The sequence below is a fragment of the Exserohilum turcica genome (genome assembly GCF_000359705.1).
Source record: "Exserohilum turcica Et28A unplaced genomic scaffold SETTUscaffold_5, whole genome shotgun sequence".
Classification (NCBI taxonomy): domain Eukaryota; kingdom Fungi; phylum Ascomycota; class Dothideomycetes; order Pleosporales; family Pleosporaceae; genus Exserohilum; species Exserohilum turcicum.
The window spans coordinates 1,810,577-1,827,698 of record NW_007360266.1 but is presented as its reverse complement, the minus strand read 5'-3'; the positions used below and the strand labels follow the sequence as shown (position 1 = coordinate 1,827,698).

Genomic DNA, 17,122 nt, shown 5'->3' with positions numbered 1-17,122 from the left:
AGGCACGGAGCCGAGGTCGAATCGAATTGTTGTGACTACGCGGAGTCGAAAGGCGTAGGACCGAGCCGCCCACCCACAACCCCCCGAGTCTCACCGCAATGTGCTCGTGAAGCCAGAAACACACCCACCACGAGCATCTCGATCCATCGCGTCGTGCAGGGAGCAACTATGGCGACCGTGTACGACCAAGTCAGCGGCTCGCGCTACCTGTCGTCATCCATCTCGTCGCTCTCGGCCTCCCGCCAGCAGGCGTCGCAGATAGCCAAAGCCTACCGCCAGGCCGCCCAGCTGTTCCTGACGCGCCGCCTGCCCGAGGCCCTCTCCACCATTGAGCCCATCATCACCCCGCCGCCGCTCGACGACGACAATGGCGCCCCCACCGACCTGGCCGGCTATGCGCCCGTGGCGACCGCGTCTCGCGGCACCCGGGTCAAGGTGTGGAGCTTCTATCTGACCTTCCTCAATGCCGTCATCGAGCTCGGGGCCGAGGACGGCAAGCATGCCTTTGGAAGCACCCGGTGGAAGCAGCTCGTCTCCAAGTGCCGCGACGGCAGCATCTGGGACGACGTGGTGCGCGATGGCTATGCCGGCGTCGAGGGCGATGTCGATGCCGACGTCGTCATCAACTTGTATGTGTGCCCCCGGCGCCCCCAGAGCCCCCAGAGCCCCCAGAGCCCCCAGAGCCCCCAGAGCCCCCAGAGCCGCCCCCCATGCTGACCCGGTGCAGGGCAACGCTGCTGCTCACCCACGCGCCCTCGCAGAGACTGAACCAGCAGAAGCTCGAGACATACCTCTCGGCCGCCGCCAACCCCATTCTCGATGTCGCCTCCCACATGTCGTCGCAAGCATATCTCGACAAGCGCCCCGGCAGCAGCAGCAGACAGCATGCCGGCACAGACACCCCGCGCGACCTGGAGAAGCGCATCAAGCTGCTCGAGCTCTACACGCTGCATGTGCTCCCCCGCAACGACGAGTGGGACTATGCCCGCGAGTTCATCACCATGTCCGAGGTCCTGGACGACGAGCGCAAGGAGGCCTTTCTGCTCGCCCTGCACTCGCTCAAGGAAGAGAAGGAGGACACCGAGGCAAGAGAAGAGAAGCTGCGCCAGCAACAACAGGAACAGATGGAGCAGCGCCGCAGGGAGACCGAGGCCCGCCGCCTCGAGCAGTCGCGCGCAGAAGACGAGCGCCGGAAACGCGAAGAAGAAAACCGCCGCCAACCCCGTGGCTCAGACGACCGTTTCCGCAGGTCCCACCCAACACCCCAGCCTACTTCCTCCCAGTCGTCACGAACTTCACGCACCCCTTCCAGGAAGCCCATGTCACCCCCGCCGGGCTTCTACAACCGCGCCTCCACCCTCATCTCCAATCTCCAAGCCATGATATCCAACACAGCACAGTCCATGACTGCAAATCCCATGGCATTTCTACGCACTCTGCTCTTTTTAATTGTGTTTGGCCTTGCCCTCGGACGGAGAGATCTCAGAGAACGCATCCTGAGAATCATACGCACGGCATGGGACAAGGTTAGGCGAACGGTGGGCATGGGTGTCAAGGTTTCTTATATCTAATATACTGCACACCCCAGAAGTGAAAAATATATGACAAACTGTTTTTTGTTTTCGTTACTCTTTGATACCTAGTCTGTGAGTGATTTAGGGGGGGCGGTGAGGGAAGGTTGGGTAGATTTGCCAAGAAAGAATTGGGGGGGACATTTTTTCCTACGTCTTCTGTATTATTAACAGCATGCATCTCATATGTAGTGGTAGCTTTGTTGTAGTATAAGAGAAAGAAAAACAGGTCAAATGGGGCCGTGCATTTGCAAATCTCAAGCCTTTTTTGTATAATAGAGTTGGCTGACGTCATGTTAAGTTTGCGAGGCGTGTTCAGCCAGCCCGTTTGATTGATTGCTTGTTTGTTTGTTTATTTGTTCCCAGCGGCTAGGACCATGGCCTTGGAAACGGTGGCTTGTTACACAGCACAACCATGTCTAAATCAACGTCGGCCATGACAAAAAGAGCGTCGTTCGCAGCACGCATAACCAGACCTTTGAAATCAACTCTGCAAATTCCCCACTTCCTATCTTTGGTAAACAGCGTGAAAAGAAGCCTCAACTCACTGCCGCTTTCTCGTCGATCCAAGCGTCTTCCTCCTCTGCTTAATCATATACGTGTACATTGTATACGAGCCTACATCTGATCAGCACCTGATTCCGAATCCGAAAAAAAATAACATAGTAGATATGTACTTACCAGGCACGTAGAGCATCAAGCAAAAGTAAAAAACAGGTGGAATAACCCAGCTGATCCGCGCACCGGGCTCAATGGCGCGATACAATAGCCACCACTCTGCGCCAATGCCAATGGGGTACAGGGGGTAGAACATGGAGTATCTAGCCATTGTCAGTTGAATCCACACGAACAAACAAACGACAAAAAGCATTTACATGCACATTACCACGGAGTGAGAAGGGGAAACGCACCTCAGCCATACAAGCAACGCAGGGGCCTTGCCGTGCATGTTCAGCGCTAGATACAGATAGCGGATACCGTCTGCTACCGACCACGCCAGCACCAGCGCGACATAGGCACTCGACGACGCAGTGCTACCCGGGAAACAGAACCATACCATCCAGACCTGGATTACGCGCGTGACGACTTGCAGTGCGGTTGTGCTAACGGGGGATTTGATGATGCCTTTGGTTGTATTAGTTCGGCATCTTGTGGAGAGAAGTACGTAGGGTACGGGGGGGGATAGTAACGCACCAAACGCCGCGTGTAGTACTTCAACTAACGATGCTGTTTGCACCCAGCGCGCTGCAGACTCTGTCGCGGAAAATATGTCCGCCTTGCTGCTTCCAGCGCGTAGGTGCGCCACGGCTTTTATAAAGATGGAGGCCCAGAGAAGCGCAAAGATGATGTTGTACCCGGTGAGATAGACCTGGCGTAGCGACGACGGTGCTGTGTGCGTCTTGCGCTGCTGAGTCGCCATCTTCGGACTCTTCCCTTTTTGGTGAGTATCAGTCCAACCCTTTCTTCTCCTCGTTTCTTTCTTTCTTTCTTTCTCGTTTTTCTTTTTTTTCCACACTGAAGATGAATCGTGACAAAGCTATGGGGGGTTTTTTTTCGAGCAAGTAAGCAAGCCAGTAAGAAAGAAAAAAATTGCAGTTACTTAGTGTCGTGTAGTCTTTGATCCGGCCACTACGCTTGAATGCGGAGCGCTGCCCCGAGCCGAGGCTAAGTACTACTTGATTTGCATTTTTGCGATGCACGCTTGCAGTCCTAGTCTACACCTCATGTATTCCTGCACCCAGTTTCCCCTATATCCATATCCCGTGCTGCTTTTGTTGGTATGCGTGGGGCCGGAGGTCAGAACACAGGTATACATAGGTGGTGGTGCGAGTAATGCGGTACCTGGGGTAGTCTGTGGACGGACGAATCAGAGGCGCGCATGGCGTGTGCGCACAGGGGCCATGTATACCTCGTCCCACATGCTCATGCTCATGCGAGTGTATCCAGATGGGATTTGAGCTGGGATCGTTTCGGCTAGGATGTGATGCAGCTTGATAGATCTGGAATACTGGCTTGAGTAATCGTGGTGTGTTGGCGGGTCCAAGCTGAGCTCTAGGCTCCACCTTCTATTCGCAGCACTTGATTGAAGACTATTCTGCGTCTCCATTCGATTTCCCAAACACGTATATGCGGACTTTGTACCATAACATGGCGATGTATATCGTAACGCAGATAAATGTCTGAAAGCAAATATATCACAAGAAGACATGGTAAAACGAGACTGCAATGCACAAACTAAATCTTGCGATAAGATAGTTCTGAGTTTGGAGGTGTACCTACGTAGCTAGCGTCTTCTCGCGTGACCACGCCCTATCATCAACATCTCAACCCATTTTACCAGCACTATAAAGCCCAAGCACGACACCCTTATCGTAACTCGGCCAGCAAAATGTCCTCCGGTGCAGTAAGTCTCGTTTTACCGCGGCCAGGTGCTGAAACCACATTGCCACCAAAAACCATTGCCGGGCCCCCGGAAGAATCCTTCACATCGACATTTGGCGCCCTCCTTCCGCCAGCTCGATATCTCAGCACGGACAATGGAAAAGCGGCATACTACTCCATGCCGCCGTCACCGCCACCCACGCCAGACACGCAATCACCAGACACAAAGTCGCCAGAGCGAGTGCTCTTTATTCACGGCGTGCAAACCCCCGCCCTGGGCATGCTCCCACTAGCTCGGCAGCTGCATTCCTCGTTTCCCACAGCGCACTTTGTGCTGCTTGATCTCTGGGGCCACGGCCTCAGCGACACACCAGTTGCACCTCACACAGCCAGCCTGTTCCACGGGTTAATCGACGCGCTACTCGACCATCTGCAATGGCCCTCAGCACACATGGTCGGCTTCTCGTTTGGCGCCTCGTTGACGGCGGGCTACGTCGCATTGCGCGCCACACGTGTGCAAAGCTACACATTGGTTGCGCCGGCGGGGCTCATCAAGTCTGCATCCTTCTCGGCAGCCGAGCAAGCGCACCTGCAGCCTGGCAGCGACGAGGCGGCGGCGCAGAAATGGGTACTTGAATTCCTCGAAGGCGGAGACCTTCTCGTGCCGGCAGACTGGGAAGAAAGAGTCGCGCGGGGCGAGGTGGTGGCTGAAGCCGTGAGAAAGTGGCAGATGGACAAGCACCCGGCACACACGGCATCGGTAGTAGGTATATTCCGCGACGGCGGTGTGCTGGATAATCAGCAGCGATTCGAGGCAGCGATTGCGACGGGGGTGCCGGCCATGGTGGTGCAGGGTGAGAAGGACGACCTGTGCACCCCAGGCGAGCTAGTGCAATTGGGCTTCCAGCACGTCTTTGTGGTTCCAGACGTCGGCCACGCGGTGGTAAGGGAAAGAGTACCGGAAGTGGCGGAATACGGAGGTGACTGTCAAAAGTTCTTGCTGACAGGGGTGCATTGATTACCGCCGAAAATAGGGCCGAAGCTATGTAGATCGGTCCCGCCGCCCCTCTTTGTACTCATTGCCACCTTCAAGTTTAATGATTTCTTGAATATGAAACGGAATACGCTCTATCTAAGCTTGAATTTGGTGTTAAGGTAGCTCATCCTAGTACTATTGCTAGACTTTTGTCCCTTCCGCCCAACTTTTTAGTGCGCCTCTTTGTGTTGTTTTTCTTTTGAGCCATGGCCAGGCTGCTTCAATAGCGTTAAGATTAGGTGAATTGCCTGGCCATGGGAGCTGCTCTACCTTAGCGTTTCAGTATATAGTTCTTTGAGCGTGGTGGGTATGCGAAGGTGCCTTATCTTCTTGAACAAAGACACGTAGTCTCTCTTTTTAGCACTCCTTTGCGAAGGGAATTAGCTTTAGGATAAGAACTTAAGTCTAGTAACGCCACCAATCAATGCCACCACGACTGCTCTCACGAGCTAGCTTACCCGTCTCTTTTACCTATCTCCATTGTGGAACTCTGCCAGGCTTGTTACGTAATCCAAGCCTCTTCATGCCTGTTGTAAGCTCCCACGCCTCTCTCATAAGAGGCTCTAGAGCCTTATTCAACTCTTCAATCTAGAGAGCGGCGTCTCTCTTCTCCTGCGCAGTCTCAGGCCTCTAGACATGGCAAGGACCTTTGTAGTCGTACGTGAAGCAGCCCTAGAACATAAATTTAGAGTAGCCCTTCCACCACTCTTAGATAACACTTTTAGTAAAGACTTCATCTAGGCGTCGCCACACACGATAGCCACTGCGACAGTAGTTAAGAACAACAGAAGTCTCATCTAACCAAATAACGTTCTTCCAATCTTCAAGTGTCCAATCTTTATAGGCAAGACACCACTCAAGTCTTTCCTGTCTTATCTTCGTTATTAACCCAGGCTTCCTCGTCAGCTTCGTCTTGTTGTAACCAGCTGCTCAAAGGACTCTCCATACGGTAGACGACGAGACGTTGTAGCCGTGAACACTAAGATCACCAGCAATATTAGCGCAGCTCTTCTCTCTCCCATACCTATCGCGGCGTACGTTCTTAAGAGTAGCGTTGTATATTTCTTCTTGTTTACAAGGGCGGCCTATGCGCAGGGCATCTTTAAGGTACTACAGAAGGATCTTAATTAGGCGTACGTTAGGCTTAAAGCCTTGCTAGTAGGCTCTACTATAAATTAAGTCAATCGTACGCGGCAATATACCTGTCATTTCTGCGATTTCGCGTATAGATTTGCCACTAAAAGGTAACTTCAATGCAACAATAAAAGAGCGGGTCAATATATCCGTATTTGGAGCTATAATAGATTAAAAACACTTAAAAAAATAAGTATACAAGCTATCGCTAGCTTTAAAAGATTGGTGTGGGCGCCAAGAATAGTCGGGCCGATAGGCTGGCGGCTTAGCGTGGCGCTAGCAAGAACTTTTGACAGTCACCTCCGTACATGTGTGGTTTCTGGAATCCTTGACAGGGCAAGAGAGATTACGCTGATATGTGGATATATATAGCCTTATAGCTCCGACCGCTAATACTATACCTGCTACCTGGGCCTCCCGGTGCCTGCATCCATGTAATATGTTCCCGCCGGCCGATTACTTTATCTCGCCTCGGACCAGTCACAGAAGCCATACAGGGCCCCCCACGCAGGGCCGTTGCGGCATGTCCATGATAATACATAGCGTCGTGGTCGCGTCTGACTCGAGGCTAGCGGGCCGGGGAAAAGGGCAAACTGTTATGCTCGCCATGCGGGCGTTCAGAAAAGAACCGACGATGCCGGGTGGTGGTGTGGTGCATTGAGCACAGACTGATAAGTAAGTAAGAAAGTAACGAGAGAGAATGGCGGCGGGATACTTATGATGTTGACAAAAACAGGTTATCCGACAGCGGCGAGGGAAAAACAAGCCTAGCAAGGTTAGCCAAGCGTGCGTGTAAGCAACCACAAACCTTCTCCAGCCAGCAATTGGCAGCCCGCGCGGGTTGCGGGGTAGAGCGGACGCGCGGTTGTGAGTGGCTTTTGTGTTTGTGCAGACTTGGTGTCGTGATACTGGCGAGTGCGAGTGGGGCATCCTCAGGCACGCCCACTCGCTATCTACACTGCCAGCGCTCTTCTCATTATACCAGCTCGTATGCACGTAGCACAGCCAGCACCCCACGGCCACACTTGCTTATTCGCTCACCTCCGCCCTACCCTGGCCTGCTGAGAGGCTAAGATTCTCGCAGCCCTCCTCTCGACATTATTGTTACATTACTGACGAGCTTTGCGCAGCGGGCGCCGCCCAGAGCATCAACACTTCGCCTCGCACGTCACTCCATGCACCTGCCGCCTTGGGCTAGCCCCGCTCGCCGTGCCATCTGCCATTATATCAAAGCTCACTACATAAGCTGACTCCATGCGCCATGTCGCTGCCCTGGCTAATCGCACATCATCCCTCTCGTTCGCCGCCGCGCCGCAAGCATCATCATGCGCCTTTCCGTCTGGGGCGCCTGCTTCGGAGCAGCCGCCGCCTTCCAGCTGAACGGCGTCGACAATGACGTCGATATCCAGGGCATGGAGCGCAACGGCATCGAAGTCTTCCTCGGTGTTCCGTATGCACAAGACACCAGTGGCAAGAACAGATTTAAGCCGCCGGTTCCCTACCAATACAAAACCGGCCAGGTCATCGATGGTACCAAGCCAGGCCCGGCGTGCCCTCAGTCGCTCGGCCAGCTCTTTGCTCCCCTTGGTCTGGATAACATCACCAGCACATCCGAGGACTGCTTGAACCTCAACATTGCGAGACCAACCGCCAAGGACCGACAAGGAAAAGGCCCTCTACCCGTGCTCGTATGGATCCATGGCGGCTCCTTTTGGTGGGCAAGCAACAACGAGCCGACGACCGCCCCAGACGGCATGATCAAGGAGTCGGTCAAGAATGGATCGCCCATTATGCACGTCGCCATGAACTACCGCCTGGGATTCTTTGGCTTTGCCACGTCGCACGCGCTCAAGAAAGAAGGAAGCATGAATGCTGGCCTGCGTGACCAGCGCCTCGCCATCGAGTGGGTTCGTGACAACATTGCTGTTTTTGGCGGGGACCCGAACAGGATCACCATTGCTGGCCAGTCATCGGGTGGCTTGGCCGTCGGCATGCAGATCATGGCGTATGGCGGGGAAAAGCCACTTCCGTTCCAGCAGGCCATTGCCCAGTCGCAGTCGCTCGAGCCGGGCATCACGGGCACTTTTACCAGAGATGCAATGAAGGCCGTGGTCGACAAGGTCGGATGCAGCTCCAAGTACACGTCCAACTCTACCAGTTTCGACACCCCAGAAGCACTCGACTGCTTGCGGAAACTGGACACGGCGACCCTGTTCAATGCCTCAGCATCCACGTACGTTGCTGATATTGCCCACAACATTGGCGATGTCTGGCTGCCGCAGGTCGACGGTGACTTTCTGCCTGCTGCGCCCAGCCAGCTCATCGCAGAGGGTAGATTTGGCAATGCAACCTTCATTTCCGGCTGGATGGAGGGCGATCTGAACGTCTACACCAACACGTCCATTTCCACGGCCAAGGAAACACACGACTTCTTCCGTGGCTATCTCCCATCCATGTCCAACTCGTCGCTGACCCACCTCCTGAACCTGTACCCCGTCGAGGAATTCGGCACCAGCGCCAACCTCACCCAGGAGTTCTACCGCGCTGCCCGCATCTTCCGCGACATCCTCATGGTGTGTCCGTCGCTGCATCTCGGCGGCGCCATCAAGCAGGTATACAGGCCGCCCGTGTACTTTTACAACTTCAACCAGACGATTCTCGACGCCATTCTCGAGAGCGTCACAGGCATCCAGGGCTTCGGCGTCGTGCACACATCCGAGTTTGCATACATTTTCGAAACTATGCACGTGTACAATAACTCTGGATTCCCGCTCGACGCCACGACATACGACTACCAGCTCGCCATGCGCGCAAGCCGCTCCTGGAGCACCTTTGTCAACAAGGGCGTCCCCAGCCTAAACCACTACCCCTCGTTGACGTTGATCGGGTGGAACGACGCGTATAGCCTGCCTGGCGGACCCTATGTACGCACAATCGGCGGCTCAAACCCGAGCTTCAGTGCGCTAGGCATGGTGAACTCCGCCCCGGAAATGGCAGTGCAGAGACTGCAGGAACGATGTCGCTTCCTGAATAGCCCCAATATTATCCGCGAGCTGCAGTTTTAGCGGCGACGGGGGGACACGTAGACGTTACGATGAATGTACATGTATACGGCCTGTCATGTTAGAATATAGTGCCTTGAAATTAATCTTAGTACCGCTGGCCTTGTTCATAGTCTTTGCAGTCAAATCAACCACTCTCGTATTATTCCTTCTTTTTCTCCCCATCCACCATTCCAAGAATATACTCCCACTCCTCCCTACTCACCCGACACACACTCAACCGCGACTGCGTCACAAGCTGCATATCCTTCAACGCACCCCCTTCCTTCGCACACTCTTTAATCCGCTTCAAATCCAGCACCTCATCAAACTCCCTCACAAACTCCACCCCCACACAAAACCACTTGGGCTTCTCCCGCTCAGACTTGGCATCGTAATACGGATCTTTGGGATCAAACGCCGTCTCATCCACTTTCGCTTCTTCGACTACGCGCAGGATCCCCGCGATACCTGAGGGCTTCGCGTTGGAGTGGTAGAAGAAGCCCAGATCCCCTGCGCGCATGGCTTGCATGTTGTTGCGTGCTTGCGGGTTGCGCACGCCCGACCAGGGTTCCGGGGCGGTGCAGGCGCGCAGGTCCGAGATGGAGAAGGAGACGTTGATGCCGTTTTCGTAGCGTGGGAGGGGCTCGGCTTTGAGGAGCCAGAAGGTTTCTTGCGGGCTGTTTGGAGAGCGCGTGGGGGCTGGTAAGGGGGTGGATTTGGACTTGGTGGCGTTGGAGGGTTTGGGTGCTTTGGGTATACTCTTGCTTTCTTTGGATGCTTTGGGTGTATTCTGTTTGCTCTCCTTGGATGCGTTGGATTTGCCTTGTGTACTTTTCTTGGATTTGCCTTCCTTTCTCTCCTTGGATGCTTCGGGTTTGGCCTCTTCGCCCTCGTTGGATTTGCGCTCTTTGTCCTCGTTAGACGCCTTGGATCTGCTCTCGCTGGATGCTTTGGATTTGGCTTTCTTGGCCGGCCGACTGTCCTGTGCTACATGCTCGTCGTCTGCGCGGCCACGCTTGCGACGCGTCGACTTGTTGCCATTGGGTTTCGCTGCTTCTTCCTCGGCCGACGATGGCTGGTCGTCGTTGTTTTTGGGCGCAGCAGAGGCCTTGAGGCGTGCGGAACTTCGTGTGCCAGCCATGACGCGACTGTGGTGGTGATGCAATGCTCGCGTTGGAGGGCATGGAGGATGAGACGCGTATCAACCGCGGCGCCATTGGCTGGAGCGTCGCTTACTTGGGTACTTACTATCACTTATCGTCCGCCGCTTCAAGTCAATGTCACATCATCTGACCACCTCTGCGGTACAAAGTAGTCTCCAGTCTACGACTATGCGCTTCTCGACCCACTTGTGTGCAGCTTCGCGCCATCAACGGGATATTCCTTGACCAAGACCGACGACACTGGAGCATAGCTACACCTTCTCCTTTTGCTGACCGGACACGCCGGTCACTACACGCCATATTCACAAGCCTCGGAGACGCACCGCATACGTCTATACCTGGTCAGAAAACCCTGACAGAGATTGAGAAAAAATGCATACCAGGCCGAGGTAAAAGCTCTTCTGCAAGTCAAATCAAATCATGCTCAGCCCCCGAGTCCGTGCGTGCATGCGTTGTTCGTACCAAGGGCCCTTGTAGTCTGCCTCTTGCGGAACCAGCCATTGACCAAGACTCGCCGTTTAACACGACACAGCAGCACATTAATCATTTACGTATCCAACATGAGAAAGCATTACGGTAGAAATGTTTGCCTCACTTCTATACCAGCATACGGCGGCTCTCTACGGCGGCTAGCGCGCAGTATCTGAAATGCCTTGGCAATGTCGAATTCACCTCACCACGACTACTCCCAACCAGCTGACCACGATACTAGTAATATAGGCGCAAGCTACAATTGGCCCTGGTTAGCCAAGTACAATTATCGGCGTAACTCCCCCGCTAATGTGGCAGCTAAATGGTCTAGTCTCCGCCTGCACCATCTTGTTCTTGCATCCCCAACGCTTTAAACCCCCCCCCCAGCCCCAAAAAATTGCTCTTGGCATCCAAACTATAAAGCAACATCAATTATCTCGCAGGCTGTGGTCCCAAAAAAAATCGCTCAAGCGCCTTTTTTTTTATTGAATTTTCTTTGAAGGGGGGTTTTTCTGGAAAAAACAAATTTCTACTTCATCATGGACGGCTTCGAGAAAAAGACGCTCAAGACCTCGAGAGGCTTCACTTACACTTACTACACGTCTCCTGGCGATGCCTCGCTTCCAACCCTCCTCTTCCAACATGGCTGGCCCGACCACGCCGCCATGTGGCAGAAAATCGCTCGCCCACTGCAGTCGACCAAGCACCCCATCATCATCCCCGACATGCTAGGCTACGGCGGAACCGACAAGCCCAGCGACCCGGCAGCCTACAGCTTCGGGCTGATGACCAAGGACATGACTGAGATTCTCGACGCCGAATCCGTCCCGAAATGCATTTCCATCGGCCACGACTGGGGCTCCACGGCCGCCACGCGCCTCGCGCAGTACCACCCCGAGCGCGTAGCCGGCATCGTCAACATCAACGTGCCGTACTCGCCGCTCGTACGCGAATCCTTTGACCTGGACGCCTTCAACGCCTTCACCAAGCAAGTCTTTGGCTACGGCCTATGGACCTACTGGTACTTTTTCACCGCGCCCGACGCCCCCGCCGTGCTGAAAAGCGATCTCGACCGCCTCTTCACCATCCTGCACAGCTCCGGCACCGCCATGAAGAGCTTCTTCTGCGAGGACGGCGTCATGCGCGATGCCCTCGAGCACAAGACGAATCCCGATATCCCTATTCGCGCGTACGGCGAGGATCCCGCGCTGCGCAAGGCTTTCATCGATCGCATGACGCGCGATGGCTTCGAGGGACCCCTATGCTGGTACAGGGCCATGGTCACCAACGTCCAGTATCAGAGCGACTCCACGCTGCCGGCAGGCAGAGAGCTCATCAACGTGCCTGCACTGTACTTTGGCGGCTCGCAGGACCCCGTGTGCAGACCGGAAATGATGAAGCAGGCTGTAGACGCGGGATTGCTGCCGCACTTGGAGCATGCGGGCATGATGGATGCGGGACACTGGACCGTGTACGAGAAGCCGGGCGAGTGTGTGCAGAAGATTGAGGCGTGGCTGAAGAAGAACTATGCAAAGTAAATAGTAAGATGTGGAATGGGATGTATCCAGCACGAAAGAAAAGAAAAAGTGTGATTAAGTAAAAGATCATGGTAGGACTCTAACTTCATATGAGCGTGATAAGTCTTCATTCTTTCATTGACAAAGTCTTCAAGCCCATGTGAAAATCCCATACACCACGTGCGATAATGTGCCCCTAAACAGGCGTAGCATGATTCGCCGGAAACAATTTGCCCACGCCACAGTAAACGCCCCAGTACCAATCTCCATTGATATCCGCCGCCTCTCTGATTTCGGCTCCACGTGGAAACGCCAACTCATCGTCGACGCCCTCGTCAGGTAGATAGGCCCATCTAGCGAGGAGTCTGAGGCCGACGCCGCCGTCAGCTGGGATCCGCGTGATGCGGGCCATGTCGGTTTCCTTGAGGGCGTAGCCGCCGACGAGGTCGCGGACGACGATGCGGCGTTGGGCGCCGTCGCGGTCTTCAAAGCCTACAATGTACATGCGGTGGCCGCGCAGACACTTGCGCCATCCGTTGACACCGTCTTCCTTTGCGATGCGCCCGCTCACCTGGAGCTTGTGGTAGCAGCTGCTGCACATGTCGTAATCCCCTGTATTACACTGCAGGCAGTGGAAGCGCGTGTGCGAGGGTGGAATTGGGTAGCTGCACACGTTGCAGAGTGTTGTAAAGGTTAGGGGCCGGAAGATGGCGTTGACAATGGTGAAGTAACCCGGCCCCCGCATAAGAGAGGCGGATTTAGGTGTTAGTGGCGCAGATGCGGGTGTGGCATCGTCTGGTGGTGCGAGGTGTGCGTCTTGGCGAGGCGTAGATGGCGCAGAGGATGTATCGGTGACTGTTTGGACCTCTCTCGCCTTTCTGGCAACAGGGACGAGAGGGTGTGTGCAGTGATGGCCTTGATTGACGCAGTCGTTGCAGTAGCCCCAGTCCCCTTCGTTACAATAGTCGCATTTCCAGTAGCATGCGTTTGCGTATGCTTTGCAGATCTCGCAGAAGACGCCAATTTCCACCCGGTGCTTGGGGTCGTCTTCGCTCATTAGTACATGTGGCGGCGTAGTCGATTCGACAAGCGGTGTCATGGGCCGGCGATATCGATGGCCGATAAGAATATGGGGATGCTCATGGTTGGGCGGATAGCCTCCTTCAGGCGCTTCTCGTTCATAACGCGGCCAGGCTGTCCATCCAAACCCAAACCAATGCTTGCATCCCTTGCCGAGGCGGTAGCAGCGCGCGCAGATGTTGTAGTCGCCCCCGTCGCAGCGGGCACAGTTGTAGTGAAGTTCGTATTGTATGTCGGCCTTGTTGCAGCGCTGGCACGTGATGTTCGGCTCTGTGTAGAGAGTGGGCGCAATGGAAGAAGCGGCCGAAGTCTGCCTCGACCGAGGCTCGTGGAGTGTAATGTCAGTGGTAGAGCGGGAAACTGGGAGAGAGGAGGCAGTCGGTGGTGTGCCACTGCTGGAGGCACGGTGTATTGTGACACGGGAGGGATCGGTCGTGCGGCGTGAGGTTGGAGGATGGAAAGGTGTGCTGGCGGGCGTCGAGGAAGACGTCGGTGCCGCTGAAGTGCCCACGGTTGCCAAAGAGCTTGTCGGGCTCCCAGGGCCGGAAATGTTAAAGTCCAAGTCTCGAGGCGAACTGGGATTGGAGCTTGTGCTTGGCCGAACGTTGTCGCGGAACTGCTGGCGCGCATCGAGTCTGCTTCGTTGTTGGTGTTCCGACTGGCGCCGTCTTGCTGGAGGTGCCGTATCCGATGCCGATCCCCGTTCACTGCCGCTGTTGTTCTGTGAGTTGCTGACGACAGGGCTAGGAATTGGATGTTCCGCTCGTCTTGCTGAGCGCGAACTTCCCTGACTCGAGGATCGCTCATGGGGTGCGCGTCCACCCCGATTGGCTGCATCGATGAGACCGGGCCTTGAAATTGGCGGGCGAACTGTGGTTTGATGGATTGACGCCCCGCTCCCCGACCGGCCATGGTGTCTTCTGCGCGACGCATCCTCGTCGCGTATACGAGGACTGCGCGTGTGCTGTGGAACAAGTGGCGATGGTGAGTTGGCCAGCCCTTCTCTTGCCAGACGCTCTCTCCTTTCTCTGCGTTCGCGATGCCGCTCGGCAAGCCGTTCTGCCTGTCGCCGCCGCACCGCTTCAGCAATTCTTTCGGTAATCTCCTCCTCTTGTGCAGTGCCAATCTGGTTCAGGTCAAATCCCTCCAATACGAGCTCCTCCAGCACCTGCCGCACGAGATCCTCGTCCACGTCGTCGGTGTCGAGATCGGATGAGCTGAGCAAGGAGCGCAGACTCGATTGGTGCTCGACAGCCCTGGGCGGTCGTGCGGACCGGGGCGGCGATGAAGCTGAGTGGTTCCGGCTGGAGGGCGCCCTTCTGTCCCGGCTCCGGTGTGATTCCCTGCTCGTGGCGCGACTCGTAGTGCGGCTTCTTTCGCGCCTCCTGCGCTCCCTGGGTGGTCGCAGGCTGTTGGTGCCCGGCATGCTTGCATCTCTCAGGCTCAGCTGCTGGGCCTCCTCCAACATGCGCTGGTCCACGTCGTCGCGCTCGTCTCGCCGCCGCAGCTTGGGAAGCACATTGTCACCCGGCCTGTACTTGTTGCGGTCGGCCTGCTTCTCCTCGTCGGTTTTCCCTCTGTCCGGGTTGGCTTTGATGAAGATGTCGAGCAGCGTGGTGACGGTGGCATTGGGCTGGGTGGTGCGCACCGAGGCGCGACATGAGGGGCAGGTATAGGGATGTATGGATGTGGCGGTCGAGGCCTGGAAGGCGAACCATTCCTTCAGACAGGCGCCGCAAAAGGTGTGGAGGCAGTCGAGAAGCGTCAGCGGCTGGTAGAGGAGGTCGGTACAGATCTGGACAGGCGCATGTGAGTGAGTGGCCCAGCAGAGTGCATGTTGGCGACATCAAAAAGAAAGCTGTGTGGGTGCAAGGCCATGGCATGGCATGCGATGGTCCTGGGCTTGCCCCCACCTCGGCGCCGCCACCCAACGTGGAGCTCGACTTACCGAGCACGTTAATTCCTTCTCCAGGTCGCCGTGGACGCCGCCCGCGCGCTCGCCCTCAGCCATTTCGAGTCGCAGGCGTCTGGTCGTGCAGAGTCGGCATGAGGAGCGAGGTTGCGGCGGTCTGGGTAGCTGAGCTGTGTGCGGTCAGCATCTCGATGCCGCCATGCCAAGTTGGCGAGGCTCCGTCTGCAGCCAGAACTTGTCATAGGCTGCCAGCGCTGCAAGCTCACACCAAGTCATCCGCCTCGTATGCATCTGAGCTCCCCACATGCGGGCTGTTGCGCCGGCCCATGTGCAAGCCTGTCGACGCCAGGTCACGCGATTCTACCACGGCCAACCACGGTTACACATCTGTTGTTGCAGCTTAGTTGCAAATGGTGGTCGAGCTAGGTCACGTGCATTTTACAACGTTGAAATCGTCAAGAGCGCATTGCTGATTCGCTCGATTGAGATCCAATCAGACCAGGTCTTGGCATAAGGGTATTACGTGCTGATTACGCGCTAGTGCGCTTTAGGCCTACTACCACCACCTACCACTACTCACTACCTACTCATATTGCCGACCACTACTGCCTTCCACCGCTTTGTGCTACTGTCAGACTGTTAGGGATTTTCTGATCAAGGACCCGTTTGGATCACTGTGATAAAAGACTGTGATAAACTTGATGGTAGAAACTGATTGTATTGATTGCTCTGCGCTCTGTTGTCTGTAGGGGCGCGAGGGCGCGCCCCTTATGAGAGCTATCGCTATTGCTTTTTGTATTAGGTAGGCCGCTAAGTATCAGCCTCGCCTAGGGTTAGGTCTTGGCGATCAGCCCTGATTGGTTAGGATCACAGAATCCTGGTGCTCGAGTCCGCACCCGGATTCTGCCACTTATCTGACACACCCCCTTAGCTTAGAGCTAATTAGGATTATAAGCTGGACTATTAGTTAGTTAGATCGCTAGACGCTTAATTTGATCCTAGATCTTGAGCAGAGCCATTTTTTGGGTTGCTTCTTAAGTCTGGCTTTCTACTAGCCCTAGTTAAGTTAGAAATCGCTGCTACTGGTTTACTAGGAGAGCTTTAGTGAGTCCATCTGCTGTTATTTCTGTCGATTGGGTGTAGGTGACTTTGATCCGTCCGCTAGCGACTTTTTGCCTTAGCTAGTGATGGTGGATATCCACGTGTCAAAGCTTAGTTTAGAGTCTTGATATCTCCTGAGTAACTAGCCAGATAGTTTGTTAGTTATCGCACTAGATTTCGATCTAATCTAGTAGGTCAACCTTAAGTTCTTTAATTAGTCTTAATATAAAAATAGCTTCCTTAGCTACTTGTAATAGTGCCAAAAGCTTAGCCTTAGTAGTCGACGTAGTAACTGTATCTTGCTTGCTAGCTCGCTAGGCAATAAGTCTGCTAAATAGCTTAATCGTGTAGCCTTGAGAGCTTTTGCGATCTAGTGTATTGTTAGCAAATAATGCGTTACTAGCCACTTACATATTATTATTATTATTATTCTAGTTTAACTGTAAGGGGCTGCGCTCCGGGGAGCAATCGCGAGGTATACAAGAGGTTGTATTTGTAACGGGCTGAACGCCCTTTGGATAGCTCCTCGATGGAATCTCGGGCCAAGCTGCGCGCGCACCATCTGAACTACGTTCAGACCGAGCAGCGCTCAGACAACGCGCTCAGATACTCCGGCATAACCTTTCTCCGATAAGTAAATAAACACCACGTAAGCAGAGTAGATAGCTCCTTATCGAATACAACCTCTTGTATACCTCGCGAGTTGCTCCC

The 17,122-nt window shown here is 54.7% G+C and overlaps 7 protein-coding genes across 7 annotated transcripts; 4 read left to right on the top strand and 3 right to left on the bottom strand.

Annotated features, from left to right (window-relative positions):
* Window positions 1–111: 111 nt before the first annotated feature.
* Window positions 112–1,572, top strand: SETTUDRAFT_140106 (uncharacterized protein; the record flags this gene model as incomplete). The annotated part of the gene is made up of 2 exons (XM_008031007.1): window positions 112–629; window positions 728–1,572. The coding sequence occupies exons 1-2, from the start codon at window positions 169–171 to the stop codon at window positions 1,569–1,571; spliced, it is 1,305 nt and encodes a 434-aa protein (XP_008029198.1). The 5' UTR covers window positions 112–168.
* A 506-nt stretch (window positions 1,573–2,078) lies between these two features.
* On the bottom strand, window positions 2,079–2,991 carry SETTUDRAFT_43262 (uncharacterized protein; the record flags this gene model as incomplete). Its single annotated transcript, XM_008030683.1, has 4 exons — window positions 2,079–2,189; window positions 2,253–2,392; window positions 2,483–2,696; window positions 2,766–2,991. The coding sequence occupies 4 exons, from the start codon at window positions 2,989–2,991 to the stop codon at window positions 2,116–2,118; spliced, it is 654 nt and encodes a 217-aa protein (XP_008028874.1). The 3' UTR covers window positions 2,079–2,115.
* Window positions 2,992–3,921: 930 nt separating this feature from the next.
* On the top strand, window positions 3,922–4,971 carry SETTUDRAFT_140099 (uncharacterized protein; the record flags this gene model as incomplete). Its single annotated transcript, XM_008031006.1, has 1 exon — window positions 3,922–4,971. The coding sequence occupies exon 1, from the start codon at window positions 3,961–3,963 to the stop codon at window positions 4,969–4,971; it is 1,011 nt and encodes a 336-aa protein (XP_008029197.1). The 5' UTR covers window positions 3,922–3,960.
* Window positions 4,972–7,448: 2,477 nt separating this feature from the next.
* On the top strand, window positions 7,449–9,188 carry SETTUDRAFT_33786 (uncharacterized protein; the record flags this gene model as incomplete). Its single annotated transcript, XM_008030639.1, has 1 exon — window positions 7,449–9,188. One exon carries the CDS (start codon window positions 7,449–7,451, stop codon window positions 9,186–9,188), a length of 1,740 nt encoding a protein of 579 aa, XP_008028830.1.
* A 139-nt stretch (window positions 9,189–9,327) lies between these two features.
* On the bottom strand, window positions 9,328–10,308 carry SETTUDRAFT_156016 (uncharacterized protein; the record flags this gene model as incomplete). The annotated part of the gene is made up of 3 exons (XM_008031005.1): window positions 9,328–9,966; window positions 9,999–10,034; window positions 10,129–10,308. 3 exons carry the CDS (start codon window positions 10,306–10,308, stop codon window positions 9,328–9,330), a joined length of 855 nt encoding a protein of 284 aa, XP_008029196.1.
* A 1,015-nt stretch (window positions 10,309–11,323) lies between these two features.
* SETTUDRAFT_164848 (uncharacterized protein) lies at window positions 11,324–12,437 on the top strand. Its single transcript, XM_008031004.1, has one exon. The coding sequence runs from the start codon at window positions 11,467–11,469 to the stop codon at window positions 12,337–12,339; it is 873 nt and encodes a 290-aa protein (XP_008029195.1). The 5' UTR covers window positions 11,324–11,466; the 3' UTR covers window positions 12,340–12,437.
* SETTUDRAFT_140089 (uncharacterized protein) lies at window positions 12,398–15,409 on the bottom strand (the record flags this gene model as incomplete). Its single annotated transcript, XM_008031003.1, has 2 exons — window positions 12,398–15,193; window positions 15,347–15,409. The coding sequence occupies 2 exons, from the start codon at window positions 15,407–15,409 to the stop codon at window positions 12,515–12,517; spliced, it is 2,742 nt and encodes a 913-aa protein (XP_008029194.1). The 3' UTR covers window positions 12,398–12,514.
* Window positions 15,410–17,122: the final 1,713 nt, after the last annotated feature.